Here is a 20912-nt window from a genome sequence, read left to right as displayed (position 1 = left end):
TTTGACCCATTAATGAGATGTGAAAGTATTTAATGAGTCATACCCAGCATTTTTTAATGAAAAAGTTAGAATGGAAAATATCAGATATACATATCAATCATGTATTAGGTGATTGTGTAAAATATATTCCTTACTGTGGACTGTAGGGAAAAAGTTTAAAAGGTACTGCTCTGGAAAATACTGCCAAATAGAGGCTGCTAAAATTAGAAATACCCAGAGTTGTGAAGGTGCCGGCCAGTTCCAAATGAGAACTTGAAAATAAAGAGAACCAAGTAGAATAAATGCATTGGGCAAGATCTGAAAATATACTCAACCTTCATTTTACTTGTATTCATACAAATTGTGTTCTTCCTTCTGTACTCTCCCACTGGTATATTCCATCAGGAATAGCCCTAAAGGTAGCTTTAAAGCTGCCATTTTGAGCAGGCCTATGTACAGTTCCTAATATCTGATAAACAATTTTCTTTACTAGAATTACCATACTCTTAGAGAAATAAGCCCAGCATCAGCCAGTGTCAAACACACACCTGCCAAGTGTTGACTTTTACAAAAGGCACAATACATCATTTGCCCCTAGAGTATTCAACCCTAACAATTACTTTGTTAAATAAGAGTTCTTGAAATAAGGAAATTTTTATTATTTTCAGAGGATTGCATGGGAGTTCCTCAGTAAGGTTATTTTTATAACCTTACTAACAACCATCTCCAAAGAGATGGTTATTCCCAGAAGAATCAAGAAAAGAGTAGTCAAGTACATCTATTTTTGAGAAGAAATGTTACTGGAAAATAAGGTATCTAATGAGGACTATAAACATGTGAGACCGGTGCTGGATGTAGTGGCTCACACCTGTAATCCCAGCACTTTGGAAGGCCAAGGCGGGCAGATCATTTGAGGTCAGGAGTTCAAGACCAGCCTGGCCGACATGGTGAAACCCCGTCTCTACTAAAAATACAAAAATTAGCCGGGCATCATGGAGGGCACCTGTAGTCCCAGCTACTCAGGAGGCTGAGGCGGGAGAATTGCTTGAACCCGGGAGACAGAGGCTGCAGTGAACCGAGATGGCGCCACTGTACTCCAGCCTGGGTGACAGAGCAAGACTGTCTCAAAAAAAAAAAAAAAAAAAGAAAAGAAAAACCATGTAAGACCGTTGTTATATCAAATCCTCCCTACCTTGATTCCTGGAGTTTGAAGCTAATCTGGAGACTATATTAATATAACTGTCCCATTTCCTGGGTTATCATCAACACTGCTTCTTAAAACCACTGAATTACATCTACCATGTTTTTCTTTCATTAAAAGTGTCTTCCTCCAGCAGAAGTAATAAGTCAGGTTCCTTTCTCTAACCATGGCACTCAGGACCATTCCACTGAAATTATCCAGCCTTGCAGTAAAGCAGCGACAGTCTAATAATGTCCCTTTAAGTATACTACTCTGGAGTATATCTTCTCCTACATGTATTAGATGAGAGGTCACAGGCACTTCACAGGAGTATGTAAGGTGGTTCACCGAAAAATGATGACATAGCACCTGAACCCCCTGCAGAAGACATTCTTGTTCAGGCTGCTTGGGAGACAACACACAATGAAATGACAAGAGATTATTTTATTAAGTTGGTGCAAAAGTAACTGTGGTTTTTACCCTTATATAAAGCAGTCTGTCAAGTGCAAAATGGCAAGGTGCAGATTGAATACTACAATAAGAAAACAGCAGTCACCAGGATGAGAAGAGGTTAAATCACAAGAAGATTCTCAGACCTGGCTTTTGACCTGGCTTTAAAGAATAGGAATTTTAAAATTGAGATCAGATATACATTAGGAACACCTGTGTAGAAGCAGACTATTGTACATCCCATATTCCCTTTCCAAAATCTAGTTTCCTATGTTTGCAATCAAGTGATTAGGTCCTGCTCTTTCTAATTCAGTTCTAACAAATAAAATCTCATCTTAGGCTTTGGAAACTGTCTTCAATTAGCAGTTCAAGTAACAAAAGGAACTCTGGGCAGCTAAGATGAATAAATTTTAGAGAGAAAGCTGCAGAGACAGGAAAACTTTTACTATAACCTAATCGTGTTCTGTATTTAGTAGTGATAAAATTATACTAGAAGTCTATTTTTTACAAGCACTTTTTGAGACACCTGGACCTTGAAAGTTTAATATGCATCCTGTAAATATAATCACAGGTCTTTCATGCCATTTGATCATGGGGAAAGAATTAAAATTAACCTTTTGACATCTGAATTTGAATTTCAGAAGATAAAGACCATAGCTAAAAAGCCCTTAGAATTATCTTTTTCTCCTTTGTGCACAAAAGGAAATAAATCAATGACTATGCCTCAGTTGCCCTACCTGCAAAATAAGGATTATAACAGTCCAAATTATTGTGTAAAAGATACAATAACAAGTATATTTAAGTTACTTAGCACAGTGCCTGATACTAAAAGTGTGTTATAAGTGATAGCCATTGTTATATCCGCACATGAAAAGCCAGGGCAAAGCAAGGAATGTGGGAAGAAGTGAGTGAGTGTTAAGCAGTACAAAGATTAAGACAACGTGAGACCAGAGTTGCCACAGGTTTAAGAGCAGAATTTTGCAGAGGCAAAGGAGATCAACACTATCAAATATGGTGAAGAAGAGAGATGGGCAGGAATGTGAGAATATTATAGCAACTCCAGCAGTAGCCACACTAGAAAGGGTAGAAAACTATCAAGACAATTTCAATGGGCAGCCAAGCTCAAACTTAGAAAATAATGAAAAAAGACCAGAAGGAATTATCCCCATGTGAGTACCTGTCCCCCTTGAGCCCTTTTTCCTATGTTCAGAGAGTTTTCTGTAGTGTTTTTAAAGCTCAATTTGAAAGAGCCCTTGGCATGTTTAAAGATAGAAAAAGGTGGCCGGGCGTGGTGGCTCACACCTGTAATCCCAGCACTTTGGGAGGCCGAGGTGGGCAGATCACGAGGTCAGGAGATCGAGACCATCCTGGCTAACATGGTGAAACCCCGTCTCTACTAAAAATACAAAAACAATATCATCAGCTGGGTGTGGTGGCGGGCACCTGTAGTCCCAGCTACTTGGGAGGCTGAGGCCGGAGAATGGTGTGAACCCGGGATGCAGAGCTTGCAGTGAGCCGAGATCGTTCCACTGCACTCCAGCCTGGGCGACAGAGCAAGACTCTATCTCAAAAAAAAAAAAAAAAAAAAAAAAAAGATAGAAAAAGATGAAGAGCAGATATTACCATTTCCTAGGAATTTCCTCTTCCTGCAACTACCAGGGTTATAACCTGGCCCTACTCCATAATCCTAAGGAGGCCAAACCCAGTTTTCCCCCTAGCAAGTTTGCCAGATTTCACTGGGTGCTGCTCTCTACCACATGCTGTTTGGCTGGCTGGTGTACCATTTACCTGAGCAGCACCTGGAAAGCTGTCACTACCAAGACCAGGAAGTTCCATAAAAGGATAAACTTTCAGTGGTGCCTGACTCAAAATATGACACTGTATTTTCAATAAGATAGATGTGGGGTACTTGGTGTTTATCTCGTAATGTCTTTTAATGACACATTTCAGTCATCACAGCTGAAAGTGATTCTGCATCCTGTACCAATTTGAAATTAAATACTACTCTTGGAAAAATGTATTAAAAACATTACACCCCACTTTCAGCAACAGCTTTCTGAGCCATACAGGATAAGCTGCTTCTGCATTTCTTTCCAGAGGTGTGAGTAATACCAAATTCAAGTTCATCCAGCTGTAAAAATTCTAAGACGAGAACTTCATGTTAAGGAAGGAAGTTTTAAAATTTAAAAGGCATGACTGCACCAGGCCATATAACAGTCTGTTAAAATGAGAGAAGTAAATGAATGAGATAATACATGAAAGAAGTATTTCCAGCTAGTTTCACTGGATTCTGTTTTTAGGGACAGAAATCAAATGAAAAATGAACATGCTACAATGCACATGCAATCTCTTCTATTCCTGCTACTCCTGAAAACATTCTATTTGGTTAAAATAGCTAAGTCTTTCTCTCAAAATATAAATATATTTTTATATTTATGTATACATGCACATATACAGTCACCTTTTGGTATCTGTGGGAACTATGCAAATATGTTTTGGTTTAGAATGTTCTGTTCTGAAAAAATGAGTTAGTGAGTATATTTTTTCCCTAAGACTGAGCTGTTAGGATAGTTTAGTTTCTGCTATTACTAAATGTTGTCTTCTCTAAGCAAGATAACATACTTTAGCCTATTCAGATTAAGCTTTATTTCTCTGGGTTTGTGCAACCAATAGGAGGGAAACCTCCACTTCTCTTGTGCATCCAAGAGGTAGAAGTGAGCCCATCAACCAGATAGGAGCAGACTGCTTCAGATGGATAAAAAATTGGGTGAGCAAAGAGAGAGAGATGGGAAGCACAATTCAGATGGGACGGCAGATCAGAACACTCCAGCCACTGTAAGAACAAGAAGCCTTGATAATGTGATGGCATGTCCTCCTGGTTGATGATGTTTTAACAACAGTCTGAGACACTCTGACTTTCTCTACATGGGGGCCTTGATGGAGACTCAGAGTAGTCACTGACATCAAATCTGCTACCAAGAGCATCCATTCAAGAGAGAATATACTGTTGGGAGATTGGCGGGTAGAGAAAATTGATGGTACTTCCTTTCTAATCCACTGAATGCAAGGTACAGGGCCTATTTTCCTCTTTTTGAGTATCTAAATGAGTAGGCAAACTTTCTACAAAGGGCTAGATAGTAAATATTTTAGGCTTTACAGGTCATATAGTCCCTTGCAACTGCTCACCTTTGCTGCAACTGCTCACCTTTGCTGCCACAGCATGACAGTGCCAATAAACAATATTGTAAATGAATGTGGATAGTTGTGTTCTAATAAAACTTTATTTACAAAAATAAGCAACAGGAGAATTTGACCAGCATGGCACAGTTTTTCTTTTCTTTCCTTTTTTTTTTTTTTTTTGAGACAGTCTTGTTCTGTTGCCCAGGCTGGAGTGCAGTGGCGCAATCTAGGCTCACTGCAGCCTCCACCTCCCAGGTTCAAGCAGTTCTGGTTCTCAGCCTCCCAAGAAGCTGGGATTACAGGGATGCATCACCACGCTCTACAGATTTTTATATTTTTAGTTTCGCCATGTTGGCCAGACTGGTCTCGAACTCCTGGCCTCAAGCAACCCGCCTTCCCCAGCCTCTCAAAGTGCTGGGATTAAGGGTGTGAGTCACCATGCCTGGCCATAGTTTCTACACCAAAACTAAATAATAGCTCCATGTGGGTGAGTTAAACAAGATCAAATTAAACTATTTCCCTAACTTGTAATACCTCTAGCTGATGCATGGACCATCCAACCATCCAGACCCACTCCACATAGAAAAATACTTACAAAATCTAATGCAATCCTATTACGCAACCACACAGATGAATATGAGACAGGAATAGGAATTAAAACATACTAATTTATAGCTTGTTAAAATTGATCTAATAATGCTTAAATGTAAAGTTTGTCATGTCTTTCCTATCAGACATACATTTTCTACAGTCACCTATTTGTAAGATGCACATATCACGTGTTTCACAGTATGCCTGCAAGATGCAGACCTGATAAGAGCAATGGTCCAGGCATTATATGGTATTTTATTTATGACCCTAAGATGGCACCAAATTGTCACTTGTCAACTAAAGGGCACTTTGGTATACTTATCAGAGAAAACTTTAATAGAAAGTTCTTTAATGTAGTTGAGAAGATTAGTAATTTTTTTAAAAACTGTATTAAAAGGCACATTTTTCAAAAGCTACAAATCCAGAGCCCAAAAATGGATCTCTGGAATTTATATAGAACAGTTTGCTCAGTTTCTGGCATTGAGTGCTCATAACAATGAGATGTGGTTTCTACTCAAAAGGGTTATTAAGTAGAGCAATGCAACTATTGCTTAAGAAATAATGATTCTGGGGCACCCTTGGGTTAAATATGAAAAGAAGTTCTGTCAGGCCTAACAGCCATGAAGCCACCACAGAAATGTGGGCCTTTGTCAGTATATTTGTCAGTTTGGCCAGATTTGCGTAAAACAGGATAGGAATAGCAAAATCAGGCGTGTACGGTGACCTGCAAATGAAACACCATCTACCTGGAGCAGCTGTGCAAGCACAGGCTGTTACATCATATATGTTCACGTGTACACGAGAACACCAGCAGATTTACATTAGAAAAGGATTTCTAAGGATAAAAACTAATGGCTCAAATAATTGTTTTCACTTTTCTCCCCAAACTTTGACATTTAATTTTGAATGAAAGAGATCACCAAATTTCTGTTTAGATTCATCAACAAGTGTTTTCAACTTAAATTTTTAATGCTTTCTAAAACATAAAATCCCACAATTTTATATGCAAACTTATTGCTACATTCAAAGAGTGTTTACAAGAAATGAGGCTGGGCGTGATGGCTCACGCTTATAATCCCAGCACTTTGAGAGGCCAAAGTGGGCAGATTGCTTGAGCCCAGGAGTTTGAGACCAGCCTGGGCAACATGGCAAAACCTAATCTCTACAAAAAAAAAATACACAAAATTAGCTAGGTATGGTGGCATGCGCCTGCAGTCCCAGCTACTTGAGAGGCTGAGATAGGAGGATCACTTGAGCCCAGGATGTCCAGGCTGCAGTGAGCCATGATCACACTACAGAGCAACACCCTGCCTCAAACAAAAAAAAGTGTACAAGAAACTGTACTAACACACACACACACACACACACACACACACTAGAAATCTGGAAAGGTTATTCTTGTTGGCATTTCACTGGGCTCTGAAGTAGAGGTAAAAGCTCTGATTCTCAACATTGGGACAGAGAAAAAACGATTTCAACTTAAAGTAACACTGTCCAAAATGATCTGGAAGTGGACTGTATTGGAGCATTGTGTAGGATATGAGGCTAGAAAGGCCAAAAAAATTACGAGTAAAATTTAAAAAAATAAACAGGCCAACCGTGGTGGCTCATGCCCGTAATCCCAGCACTTTGGGAGGCTGAGGCGCATGGATCACCTGAGGTCAGGAATTCGAGACCAGCCTGACCAACATGGTAAAACCCTGTCTCTACTAAATATGCAAAAATTAGCTGGGCATGATGGCACAGGCCTGTAATCCCAGCTACTCGGGAGGCTGAGGCAGGAGAATCACTTGAACTCAGGAAGCAAAGGTTGCAGTGAGCCAAGATCGCACCACTGCACTCCAGCCTGGGCAACAGAGCAAGACTCCTTCTCAAAAAACAAACAAATGAAAAACCAACATTGTTTTCTACTCTTCTGCCATAATTACTCATTCAGAGTAAGTAGCTGTTTTCTAATGGTAATGTTATTTACTCATTGGGGTTTCCTTACGTGGCATACCTTAAGCTATGTGGTATGCCACATAAACAGACACACACATATACACACACACACACACATGCTCTCACCTCTTAGAAAGTGTCTTACTACATGTATCAAAAAAATTGCTACCAGTAATTCAGATCAGTGTTTTCCAGTCAGTAACCTTAATAACAGATTCCCTATTAACATTCAACAACAAAGGAGATTGAAATATTCTTATCTTGTCCTTCTGCATTTTGAATTTACAACTGTTTGCTGATTAATAACTATGCTAAAGGAAAGTTTTTAAAGAAAATCTTATTTTGTGAAAGCTGAGTTTACTTTGACTTATCGCTTAATTTAACAACAACAAAAAAAATGGATGCTTGTTTTTCTACTAGCTTATAATTAGTCAGCTATAGCTTTGATTAACACATCCGGCTGGGAAATCTCAAAGACACCACAAGCTTTACATTTCAGATGGACCTGTGTCCCATTAAACCCTGCTTAGCTTAGGTTCTTCTGCTAATAGCTCTACTATTCAAGCCAAAGGCCACAGACTAGTATCTTTTCCATTTTCCTTTTCTCCTGTCCAGTCATGTCAATGCTGTCTCTCAGAAGATACAAATTCAAGGCTGGGCACAGTGGTTCACACCTAATCCCAGCATTTGGGAGCCCAAGGCTGGTGGATCACCTGAGCTTAGGAGTTCGAGACCAGCCTGGGTAATATGGTGAAACCCTGCCTTTACCGAAAATACAAAAAAATTAGCCAGACATGGTGGTGTGCACCTGTAATCCCAGATACACAGGAGGCTGAGGTGGGAGGATCGCTTGATTCTGGGAGGCAGAAGTTGCAGTGAGCCAAGATCACACCACTGTACTCCAACCTGGGGGACAGAGTGAGACCCTGCCTCAAAAAAAAAAAAAAAAAAAAAAGACAATTCAAATTCCATGCCTTTCTCTCCATCCTGACTGCCACAGCTCAATTATCCCTTTACTCCTTAAGCTTCCTTGATTTTCTAACTGGTCTCCCTATTTCAGTCTTCACAACTGACCCTCTGTGCTTCCATCAGCATGTTATGATACAAAAATCCAAACTCACATCAAACTCTTGAAATGCCCTGGCATGCTATCAGACAAATCAAATGTCTCTGCTTTCAGCATTAGGCTCCTGCCTATCTCTCCAACCCTTCACACTGTACCTCCTGCCTTAACAGTGTCAAACTCATTGTGGTTTTCACAGATTCCTTATAGCCCCTACCACCACCTCTGCAGAGGCTTTGCTGTTTGGCTGCACTGTCCTACTGCTTCTCAGCCGGAGTTTCCCAACTTAAAATTTGATTCAGCTGTCATTAGTTCTAGGAAATTTCTATGACAAATTTCTTTGAGGATCCCATGAAGTTATTTCTCTCCTTCAACTACTGTAGCATTCTGGACAGCATTTACCACTCTACTGGATATATTTCACATTGGTCTCCAGAACTGACTGAAAACTTCCTGAAGGCATGATACTACTTTTTCTTTTTAAATCTAAACCTACAACAATGTTTATGGACAATTGTATCTACATTAATACCAGGGACTGGTTAACCATTATCCATTATTAACAATAACCAACTCTTGACAACCAAAACCCAAAACAATGTCATTAAATAAGAGTTAATAGTTCAAGTGGTAACTGAGCTCAAGGAAACTTAACCATCAGAATGATCTGTCTGTCCAATCACGTACTAGTTAAGGATGAACATCCATACCATGTTTTAGTACGCAAATCAGCTGCTGTTTGGACTGCAGGAGCTCAGTCTTAAAAAGCACTTCAAAGATTTTCAAATGCCAATGTCAAGGAAATATCTAGTGAAAAGTGCACTGGACTCATTTTAATCTATGTGTATTTTTAAAGTAAATGGGCAAAGATCCCTATTTACTTTCTTGAAACAGCTTATTAGCAGTTATATCCCCTGCTATCTGTGTTCATGGGCTCCTACAGGGCAGGGATGCCATTATCGTTCTACTTCTAGCACACTCCAGGTACTAAAAAAATGTAATGAAAAGATAACCAGTTCATCATCTAACTTCATGGGTGAGTCATACGTGGAAGTGAATTGCCAAGTGACAGAGGCAGAAAGCAAGGTAGAGTTAATTAAGTTTCCTAAATATTATGTTTATTGTTTGCCTCCAATTCATTTCAGTGAGAAACTATTTTTAAGTGTGACCAATACTTACTTTACTTATATAGTATATCAAGGAGACCAAAACTTAAGTGATCTCAAAAAGACTACCAATGTAAAATACATACCCTACATGGGCATGGCAGGTAAATAATGTGTCTTATTCTTGTGAGGGTGGTTACTGCTATATAAATAAAGCCTGTATCCTGAGAGGGGAGGGTCTTTGGGTTTCATGGTTTCACTTTTGTTTCATCTCTGGGTCATGCAATGTCCAGCACAAATGTGACACAACATGTTCAGCCTTGTTCTGTGTGGCCAGTTTTGATCATTTCAGAACTGTTTACCTAATCAGTGAATTATTTTAAGTTCTTTTCTTTTCTTCCCTGATGTTTAGCCATTATGGGGCCAAATAACTCCATAAGGTAGTCTAACAGGGAAAAACATCAAGTAAGTTAGTATTGTTAGGGACTCTAGCAAGTCCTAGGATTAGGAAATAGGGTAAAAATTTAAAATTTAGATACTAGCCCATTTAAATCATCCATGTCAACTTGGATTAATATATTATGGAAAATTGCAATCTGGATCTGTACTGTACATTCAACTTCTTTTTAAATCATAGATTCTGTGTACTATGCATTCTCCAGCATCCATATGGATAATTTTAATTTCTGTATCTTCAGCATCCATATGGATAATTTTAATGCTAATAGTCCCCACTGGGATGTCATTAACTTAAGAAATCATTTTTATTTTTATAGTACAAAGCAAATGAATGTATAGGCACATTTATTTCAATCAAGTCATAATCTGAACCTAAAATGCAAAGCAAAACATTAACGTGCATTTAATACGTATTTCAAGTCTTTGTAACAGAGAATAAAAATCATTACAAAATTAAGGTATGAGACATCAAGTCACTAATGATAGAGTTGATTAGACAATGGCTTCCATGTTCCATCTAACGACATGGAACAATGTACATTTGACAATTCAGCCTTAAAGGGTTAAGTAGAATAAACTGCAGCCAGCTCCTTACACTCAACTGCCTCAGTAACAATGACTCAAAGAATAGGTATTTTCCCTATCAATGACAATATTTCAGTGCTAACACTTGCAGTTTAATATTGGATAAAAGCTAAGGAGTGGTTCATCCTGACAGATTATAAAAGATAAAACTTATTGGCTTCAAGAAGGATTAAACCTGTTAGAATTGGGACCAATTTTTGTTTTATACTCAACAGAAAAACAAATTTCTAATTTTAAATTTCTGGCCCACATACTCAAAACAAATGACCTATACCTCATCAAGCTTTCATAAAAACTGATGGCATTACACACAAAATCCACCTATTTCCCTAGCATGCCCAATGAAACAAAAAGAAGGTACAGAACACATGATGAAAGTAGAAGAGATATACTCAGGTTTGTGCTAAAATCTAGGCCAAAGAAGCTTCAGATGCACACAGAGCAAGACCAGCAAAGAATCTTCCACATATACTCTGGTTCATAAACCATTTGTTTGGGTTTGGGGACTTTTTATTCTAAGTCCAGTAGCCTATACTTCCTAAGAAATATGATTAAAAACATACATAACAGTAAAAATAATAAAATAGAATTACTTAGCTGAGGTATTTGGATTTATATTTAGAGGATGACAAAATGATATTTGACAAAGTATATATCTTTACCTCAAAAAGGAAGACATGTTAATATAATTTATTATAAACTTCAACCCAATCAGTCTTAAATGTTTTTGACTCTATGACTAAGCGTTAATTATGGACACTGTTACCCTAGAATACCACTTGATAGCCCTGCATGAATTCTGCCAAACCAAAGACATACCTTTTTAAAATAAAAATAAAGCAACCATTTACACTTACTAAGAAAAACAAAAATTTACTTCAAATTGTAGTATAGGCTTTTCAATCACAAAAAGAAAGAAAAGAACAGTGATCTGACAGTGGTCACATCCTGTGCAAAAAACTTGATACAAAAATGATAGCACATGGTATCTGAGCTGCTTACATTACAAGAAAAAGGAAATACAGTAGCTGAAATATGGCACTCCTGGGAATCAACTTCTAAACCAAATAGAATGCCTTTGAAATGATTAAATTTATTTGTGTATTAGTAAGAAAGCCCCACCACCATAAATAGTACAATATTTAAAAATAAAAAAAAATATATCTATCTAAGATAGATAGTGTATTTGTACTGTTAGACTTCTTTAAGTGCAGAAGGTGGTTCAGGTTTTGCCTTTTTAATTAAATAACTGACCATATGCTTTATAAAGTTTCACTCAATCACAAAAGCCAATTTAAATCGAGGAATATGATATCAAAGTTGCATAATTTCATTTGGGACTGCCAGCAGGTTAAAGTCTTAAGTCTTTAACATTAATGTTCATTTTTAGTCAATGAATAGTTAAAAAGTTCTCAAATCTTCATATCCTCTTGAACTTGCCCTTCTAAATGATCCTCAGACTGCAATTCCTAGTTTGCAAATAAAATAATGCAATATGCATCATACTTCAAGAAAAGATGATGATGTCGAACTAACATGCTTCTGGATCTTTTCCCTGCTCCTTTCAACCTTCTTTATAATTTCTGCCACTATGCACACTGATGAGGTGAGACCCAAAAGAAACAACAGATCTGCAAGAGAAAATAAGTTGGGTTTTACATTTCTTTGAAACTTACAGTTGCAAAACTTAATAGCTTACATTTTTCTAGCATTTTAACACAACTTTTTTTTTTTTTTTCTGAGATGAAGTCTTGCTCTGTCACCCAGGCTGGAATGCAGTGGCATGATCTCAGCTCACTGCAACCTCCGCCTCCTGGGTTCAAGCCATTTGCCTGCCTCAGCCTCCCAAGTGGCTGGGATTACAGGCATGTGCCATCATACCTGGCTAATGTTTGTATTTTTAGTAGAGATGGGGTTTCACCATTTTGGACAGGCTGGTCTTGAACTCCTGACCTCAAGTGATCTGCCTGCCTCAGCCTCCCAAAGTATTGGGATTACTGGCGTGAGGCATGGCGCCTGGCCACCACAGCTTTCAAACACATTGTTTCACAACTATTCCATAAGGCAGGCACAATCACCCTCAGTTAAAAATAAGAATAGAAAAAAAGATATTAAATGACTTATCCAAAGTCACATAACTAGGAAAGGCAGCAGCCAGAATTAGAACCCAAGTCCTCTGACCACTTTCCCTGAAACCTTATGTGGCTAGCCTTTAACAGTATCACCAACAAAAGGAGTTTATTTCATAGATCACACAGCCCTTTAAAAAAGTACTGTATCAACAGTAGTAGACAATTTGAATGAAAATGCCTATCTGAAGATTAAAAATTTGACATTAATATGTTCTATTTCAAAGCATAGAAGACTTGTCTTTACAATAGTATCCACACTATCTCAATTCTTATTTACTGCTTGGAAAATTGCAGATGTTTCCTTAAAATGCCATTTTTTTAAAAAGAGGAAGAAATGTGAATATGGAATTAAAATACTGAAATTCAACTAGTTCAATTTTAAGGTAAATTTTAACTTACAAGAAAAAATACAGTGAAACTGTATAACTCCTTTTCATAAATACCCAAATTGAGAACTCAATAAAGGATAGCATTACTGTCAGATATATCACTCCTCACACTTACATAGGAAAACTAATTTTTAAACGCACTGTATTATACATTTAATAAATGGTAATGTAAGAAAAATGTGTAATTTCCAAATAGTCTTTATAAAACATTCTGCTATTTGGTCAGACTGACATTTTGTGAAATTAGAATGTACAAACAAGAAACAATAATGAAATTATTAGTTTACTGAAAATTCTAACTTTAAAGAAGAGAGCAACTTGGTTTTCAGGGAGATTAAGTCTAGTTTTCTCTTCATACAAGATGGCATAGTACATAAAAAGTTATAAACTATACTCTAGAGCAGGTTTTGATTTGCTATATTTGAGAATCACGTATTATGATTTTTATAACAATTGATAACCTATAAAAGAGCAAAAACCAAAACCCTGGAGTTAGGAGAGTAATTCCCCTGAGCTTCCCCAAGTGAAAAAATAGACTCCTTTTTCAAATCAAGTGAGTTACTTATTTTGCTATTTTAAAAGAATTTTAAAATTAAAACAAACACATTAGAAAATATGATTTATCTAAAATACATAAATGATAAAGATAACGTTTTCTTTACCCAGTATGCTTAGGCTCTCAGTCTGAAAAACCTTCTGAAGCGGAGGAAAGTAAATAACTAGTAATTGTCCCATGATGGATCCAAGAACTGCATAGCAAAACATTTTATTACTGCAGAGTCCAATCTCAAACACAGACTTGGTCTGTTGGCAGAGCAGAGAGTTCATTTATTACTCCTTGGTCACAGAAATAACTTCTTTATTATATTCACTTCTAATTTTTAACAAGCAGTATCACTTTATCACTGAATTGTGCAATGTCAATTCTATGAAATCTCTTAAATTTTACTATTGTTTTGGAATAATTCAGATGGAATAAAAGTAAATATTAAAGTAGCTTTTATTTTATTTATCAAGAAAAGGCTTGCTTAAAAAGTGACACTATATAATTCAGACCATAGAAAGAAAAGAAACCTTTTAACATCCCAAACATCAAGAAACTTTATTTGTATTTTGCTAAATCATTTCTATACATTCACTAAGGTAGATAATCTAAAATCCTTTCTTGGAGAATGGACCTAATTGTGTGTGTACTGAAAAAGTAAAACCACTTTTCATAAAAAAATAAGTATTACAGCTTCTTCAAAAATTGGTCAATTAGTGAGAATTCACTGTACTCAGAAGTTCCAGCATGGCAAATGGTAATATAGTTAAGGATTCATAAAGTGCTTTAAAGCTGAAATGAATAGTCATGCCTCAAATGAAACTAGTTTTTAAGGACAATATGCTCTAAAAAAGTACCATAAAGCTCTAGCCCATTATTTTCTATCAAAACACTTAGACCAAGAAGCAGCAGTCACACCTTAAGATACAACAAGGGAAGAAAAGCAAAATTAGAATGTCCTAAGCTTTGACACAGTGACAAGAGTGATGGGAAAAAAAATAGGCACATAACTGCTCTTATACTCCTAGCAATACTGTCTTTTAAAATGAGACTAATAAAATCTCAACAGAAACTATGAGGTTTGTTCTATGCTCAAATAATGTTAACCACGATCTATCTTATAGCTATAGCCAGCTAAACGCAGATGACAACACCTGTGAATTATTAATACTTTAATGTTCTAGTCAGACATAAAGCTTACCTCCCACAAATGCCCCATCCTCACTGTGACCAATGGCACATGTTTATAAGAAGGCTGTGTCTGGGGCTGCAATCTGTGGCTACAAAATTAAGCAAAGCTAAAAACCCATAATCTTTGCCTACTTATTAGAAAGCACTCTACTCAAGTGAGTCAATCAAGTCAATCAACTAAGTTCACCTAAACATACCTGGGATCTGGAACTTAGTGCATTGAACATGTCAAAAAACACAAAGCATGTGAAGGTCATTGTTGTGTCTCGAGGTGTAATCACATTGTCTCGTAGCTGTCAAGAGGCAATAACAAAATTACTTTTCAGTGGCTGAATTTAATGGATAAATCGCATGCTTTTTAAAAAATATGAACATTTTCTTTCCATTAGGAAGAAATAACTTTAGCCTAACACATGAAACATAAAAGCTACCTAAATTTCCTATAAATCACCTAGTGAATAGCTGTAATCCACATAATAAAAAGTAAAAAAAAAACTTCTCATGAACTATGTATTAGATATTAAAATACTGTTATTTAAAAATAATAAAGTGGCTCTATGATTTTAAGACTCAGATTTTCCAACTTCTCTCTAAATTTTCATGTATTTTTATTGTAACTGATACTTCTCTGCAGATTTATTCTAATACATGAATCAATAATTTTATTTATCCATAAAGATGGAAATCAAACTCTTTTAAAATGTTCTTATATTTTTCACTAAAAGAGCTCCCTTAACTTCCCAGCCTTCTGGGTAACCCATCAAAATAACTAAGAATCCTATCAGATATACAGAATTCATGTTAATATAGCAGCTTGGCCAGTGAATATACCTCACGCCAGAAGACAAACAAAGTCCCACAAACAATGATTATTGATGAAACAAGTATTTTAAGTATCAAGTTTTTAGTCAAAATGCTGTCTTTCCAGTTGCGAGGAGGTTTACGAATGACATCTTTATCCACTGGTTCTACTCCAAGGCTTAAAAACAAACAGAAAAATAAATTACTTTCAAGTTTTAAGGTTTGGATTTGTTACTTTCACCACCTCACTAACCTCAATTATTCGGCAAACTAAATGCTTTCTTATAGAAACAAAATGTTGCATCATAAAACGCTGGCTGATTACGCAAAAATAACCACTGATTTTGTCACTTTTTCTCTCCTCTTTATTTGTTTGGCACAATTTGATAGGGGATAGATAATCAACTTTCAAAAAACCATCCAATTCATTTACATGTAAGTTTACCTATTTCAAATACGGTGTGAAATACATGACCTACCGCCTGAATTTTGAAATATCTTTCATATAAAGAGGTTTTAACTGGGATGATTTGCTGGAGTGGCCAAATGACATCTATCCCTCAACTACCCCATTATTATTAAATTTTTTTAAAAAGTTATGACACTCAGGTCCTCTAATACTTTCCCAAAGTCTCTAAAACTGACAGTAGAACCTAGATAATAAAACTGAACCCAGAAATTTCTCCATTATACCCATTTCTTAGAAATAAAAGGCTTACTTACTTCCTGAGGACAGGGATAGCACCTATTCCTGATGTATTCTCAACCTTAGGCTAGGCATCTAACAGTGGAAAGGCTCAGATCTACACTGCATGCACACTCAAAAAGAATTAATAAAAATACACACATCACACAATTTATAACATAAATGTTAAAACATTTGCTGCAAAGTTTTCCAACACTGTCCATAAATCAAGTTTTAAAACTTAATTATCAGGGTAGTACACATTCCTTGTCTTTCCAGCTCATGCAATTAAAAAACTCGTACCTCTGAGCTGGGGGTCCATCCATAATAATATTGATCCACAAAATCTGCATGGCATTGAGAGGATTAGGAAAGTTCATTAATGTAGCCAATGAGATTAAAGTTAATGCTGCTATACTCCTGTTGAAAAAGAGAGTCATTTAAAAATATCAGCATAGTAAATCTGTTGATTCTATGATACCACTTTTTTAGCATTTAAAAATCTCTTACTACTATGCTTTTAAAGGAAGACTGTTTCAAGTAAACTATTCTTCATTCACGTGGACATTTTAAAGCTAAGAGTATTTTAACAAAGGATTTTCAAGATGTTTAGACAACAGGAACAAATAAAGAATTTTTATATCTGCATGATAGTTTCAACAATATTTTGGTAACTGTTTTTTGACTACACAATACCCCTTCTACTTCTGGAAAAAGATACCAAGAGGAAACAATGAGATGTGAGCTATTAAATAAATCACAAAGATTTATACATTTTGATGATACAGACATCTAATTGTTACATTTACAACCTATTTATCATGCCATTTAAAATTTTAGAATACAATAAATTTTCTTTTTGGAAAACTGACATATGAACAATGCTCAGAAATATAAGGCAGAGAAGTTTCTAGGCATTCTGCTTAAGTTCTACTTTTCATATAATTTATCCAGAAGACCCATGGTGACAAATTTCTTGCAAACTTACGTGCTCAGCTGGAATCTAACGAAATTTTTAATGTTATTATAAATCCCTTTACCCTCTTCAATTGCAGACCTGAAATTTAAAAAATAAAGATGAAGTGAGAAAATATTATCATACAAAAATGTATCTATACTAAAACACTGTAGAGCTAATTTTGAAAATAAATTTCCAACCGGGCACCGTGGCTCATGCCTGTAATCCCAGCACACTGGGAGGCCGAAACTGGCAGATCACCTGAGGTCACGAGTTCGGACCAGCCTGGCCACCATGGTGCAGCGAAACTCCATCTCTACTAAAAATACAAAAATTAGCCGGGTGTGGTGGCGCATGCCTGTAATCCCAGCTACTCAGGAGGCTGAGGCAGGAGAATTGCTTAAACCCGGGAGGCGGAGGTTGCAGTGAGCCAAGATCACACCACTGCACTCCAGCCTTGGCAACAAAGTGAGACTGACTCAAACAAACAAACAAATAAATAAATAAATAAAATAAAATTCCAACTAATACAACACATGTATCAATATGGAAACATTTATTTTAGCAAAGAATTAAAGTCAAGCCTAAGCTCTACCTGAACTAATTTGTCACAATATTAAAATTCTTATTCTGAAGAAGATACTTCAACATTAAAATCATACATTGTCTCTTCACACAAGAGAAAATACTTCACATTCATAATACATAAAATGATTACCTTTTTTTTTTTTTTTTTTTTGAGACAGGGTCTTGCCCTGCTTCCCAGGCTGGAGTGCAGTGGCACAACCTTGACTTACCTGCAGCCTCGACCTTCTTGGCTCAAGCAATCCTCCAGCTCAGCCTCTAGAGTAGCTGAGACCACAGGCTCACATCACCACTCCCAGCTATTTTTTTTGTATTGTTTGGAGAGATGGGTTTTGACATGTTGCCTAGGCTGGTTTCGAACTCCTGGGCTCAAGTGATCCATCCACCTCAGCCTCCCAAAGTGCTGGCATTACAGGCGTGAGGTACCCTGCCCAGCCGCGATTATCTTCTTCACCTTCCTCTAAGCTCATTTTTCTTAGTGGTACAAAATGCAGGGTAAAGGTTTAAACTAATGCATGTCAGGAATCAAATGGCAATGAGATATATAGGAATTATAGAATTTAAGCTACGTGTTGCTCCTACACATCAAGTAGATCACATGTTGCAGAGGAATTAAATGAAGAACATGGTTTACAAGGATTCATATAAATTATCTCATTCATTTAGCTGAATCCAGGAAAATCTATGCTTTTTAATCAACTCCTCATTTCTTCTAAGATTTCTATATAATTATAATAATGGAAAGAAAAAACTCATATCCTTGCAAAAGCTTGGCAAATACTGTGAGTCCTAAGCTCCCAAATGTTTCCCTGTAGGCCAAAACAGAGTAATAAAGCAGCCTGGAACATATAATTGGAATTTATCACTAAACTCAGGTCATCCAACAGGTGGCTACCCAAAAAATAAATAAATAAATAAATGGGATTCACATGATCCCCACCTGAACACTGTGAAACTGACACCACCATGTATTACACTGGAGTCTTAAATCAACTGGAAACTGTGGCTGACACAAATAGAGCTATTTAAATTTAATAAATTATAACATTAAATGAGGGCAAGATGAATAAATTACTGATATAAAAAACAGGTATGGATGTAAACTTCATAATTTTCAATATTTATTATAAAGCCAAAAAAAGAGCCATACATATGCATATTTCTAACTACCTGAATTTAACTAAAATAAAGGCCATTACTATACCATCATATTAGTGCCCAGAAAAAGGTGACATGTGGCTGGCACTTGGCAAATACTTCTTAAATGAGGGTCCTGCCATTTACTATGCCTGTTCCAGCCACACAAATCATCTTCTTCATACCATAAAATAGGATAATTACCCTAGAAAAATGGTTTAGTTTACCTAATGTTTAAATACTAATTCTTTTCCAGTTGAATTCTCTAGGGGTGGGGGACAGGAAAGGATAGGGGAAGATTCTCTGATAGGCATTCACTGAAACAAAGCTTACATTATGGTTTGAAAATCATCATCCACTAGGATCATGTCTGCTGCCTCTTTGCAAACATCTGTACCAGTCTGGCCCATCGCAACTCCAATGTCTGCAGCCTTCAGAGCAACTGCATCATTTACTCCATCTCCTGTCATGGCTACAACTGAACCGTTCTTCTGTAGCGACTAGAGTGGAGCAGAGGACAGGGGAGAGGAAGGAATTTTGATAAAAATGTTGCTTCCATACAAAGCGATAAACAAATCCTCCCTATTTTTTTTCACATAATTAAGATTAGAAATAATATAGACCACCCATTGTTCAATGAACTTCAAAAATGGAGATCTCAGTAAGATAAAGCTTAGAAAAAGTTGCTACTAATATTCCCATCTGTGAGAACTGTATCTCTAAATTCTGTTCTTCAAACAACTATACAATGATTCTCAACCAGGGGCAATTGTGTCTCCCAAGGGACATCTGACAATGTTTGGAGATGTTTCAGACTATCAGGATTTGGGGGATGTTACTGGCACCTAGTGGGAAGGGGCCAAGAATGCTGCTAAACATTCAATAACATATGGGGCAGCCCTTCACAACAAGGAATTATCCAGTCCAAAATGTCAATGGTGCCAAGGTTGAGAAACTCTGAACTACACAATGGCTGGCTATCATAACTTAAGACCATTAACTACTGGATACTGTATCAGTTGCTTTAAATACATTTGACTAATTAATATAAATAATCATAGCCTTTTAAGTACTGTTCACAGTGTCACAACACTATTTCCTTGCTGTATTTATTTAGTTTCTAACTAATTACTGCTATTTACGCTGGGATGACTTGGCTATGGACCCCAGTTAGAACATTGTTTTATACTGTCTAACTGTTTAAAGAAGGCTGTATTTGCAGATACTTCATTCAAGTTTTCTTCTACATCTTATGCCAACTAAATTCTCTATTAGTGTTTCTATGTCAAGCTCTTACAAAAAAAAAAAACTGTTTTGCTTCACAGTATTTCTGACCTTGATGCTCTACTCCCTGTAATGCAAACATAACAAAAGTAAAGTAGCAGCATTTTGTATACAGAAATAAAACAATCTGATTCTTACACACTCACCTTAATAATTTTCATCTTGTGCCTTGGGCTAGCTCTGTAAAATACTGCAACCTGTTAAAATACAAGATACACTAAAAATCTTCAATATTAAGATTTCTACAGAATAACCCATGCATTCATAACTAATGATGAAAAACTCATCAATTTAAGCTGTATTTAATTTGCCACTGAGATCAAGCTTAAGCAATATGCCATATGTTTGTTAAGACATTAATCTGACATGGTCATTTCAATCTTTACCAAAGGTACCACAGGAAATACACAATCTAAACAAGTCATCCAATTTATATCATTATGTGTAAACTCTGGAAAGAAAACAGCCTTATTCTTGAAATGTTCCAGAGACAAAAAAAGGAAAAATTCTCTTGCGTCTGTTTCCTATGACACTCGCATAAAACTAAAATAGCCTTTTCCCTTTGTTCTGTCTTCAGGAGCAATAAAGAACAGCTGCTTCTCAGTGTCTGTAGAGCCATTTTTTACAGTGTCAAGTGTCTGCTCATTCCCTTTTACTCAGGTTAACTCATTA

The 20912-nt window shown here is 36.6% G+C and overlaps 1 protein-coding gene across 17 annotated transcripts in view; it reads right to left on the bottom strand.

Moving 5' to 3' along the window:
* ATP2C1 (ATPase secretory pathway Ca2+ transporting 1) overlaps positions 1-20912 on the bottom strand; it is a 164104-nt gene that overhangs the window by 3336 nt on the left and 139856 nt on the right. For 6 of the 17 annotated variants that reach the window (XM_009446464.3, XM_054680997.2, XM_001145788.5 and 3 more), the window contains 8 exons: positions 20387-20437; positions 19290-19456; positions 17265-17333; positions 16580-16696; positions 15622-15769; positions 14988-15083; positions 13718-13859; positions 12041-12165 (listed from right to left, as the gene is read on the bottom strand). In XM_009446464.3, the coding sequence (XP_009444739.1) occupies positions 12041-12165; positions 13718-13859; positions 14988-15083; positions 15622-15769; positions 16580-16696; positions 17265-17333; positions 19290-19456; positions 20387-20437 (915 nt within the window). The remainder of the gene's footprint in view (positions 1-12040; positions 12166-13717; positions 13860-14987; positions 15084-15621; positions 15770-16579; positions 16697-17264; positions 17334-19289; positions 19457-20386; positions 20438-20912) is intronic. The other 11 variants (XM_001146246.6, XM_063807160.1, XM_009446469.4 and 8 more) reach the window with 2 other exon arrangements.

This window comes from Pan troglodytes, chromosome 2, assembly GCF_028858775.2.
Source record: "Pan troglodytes isolate AG18354 chromosome 2, NHGRI_mPanTro3-v2.0_pri, whole genome shotgun sequence".
In the NCBI taxonomy this organism is placed as follows: Eukaryota; Metazoa; Chordata; class Mammalia; order Primates; family Hominidae; genus Pan; species Pan troglodytes.
The sequence above is the reverse complement of the archived record's forward strand: the minus strand, read 5'-3'. Positions and strand labels throughout refer to the sequence as shown.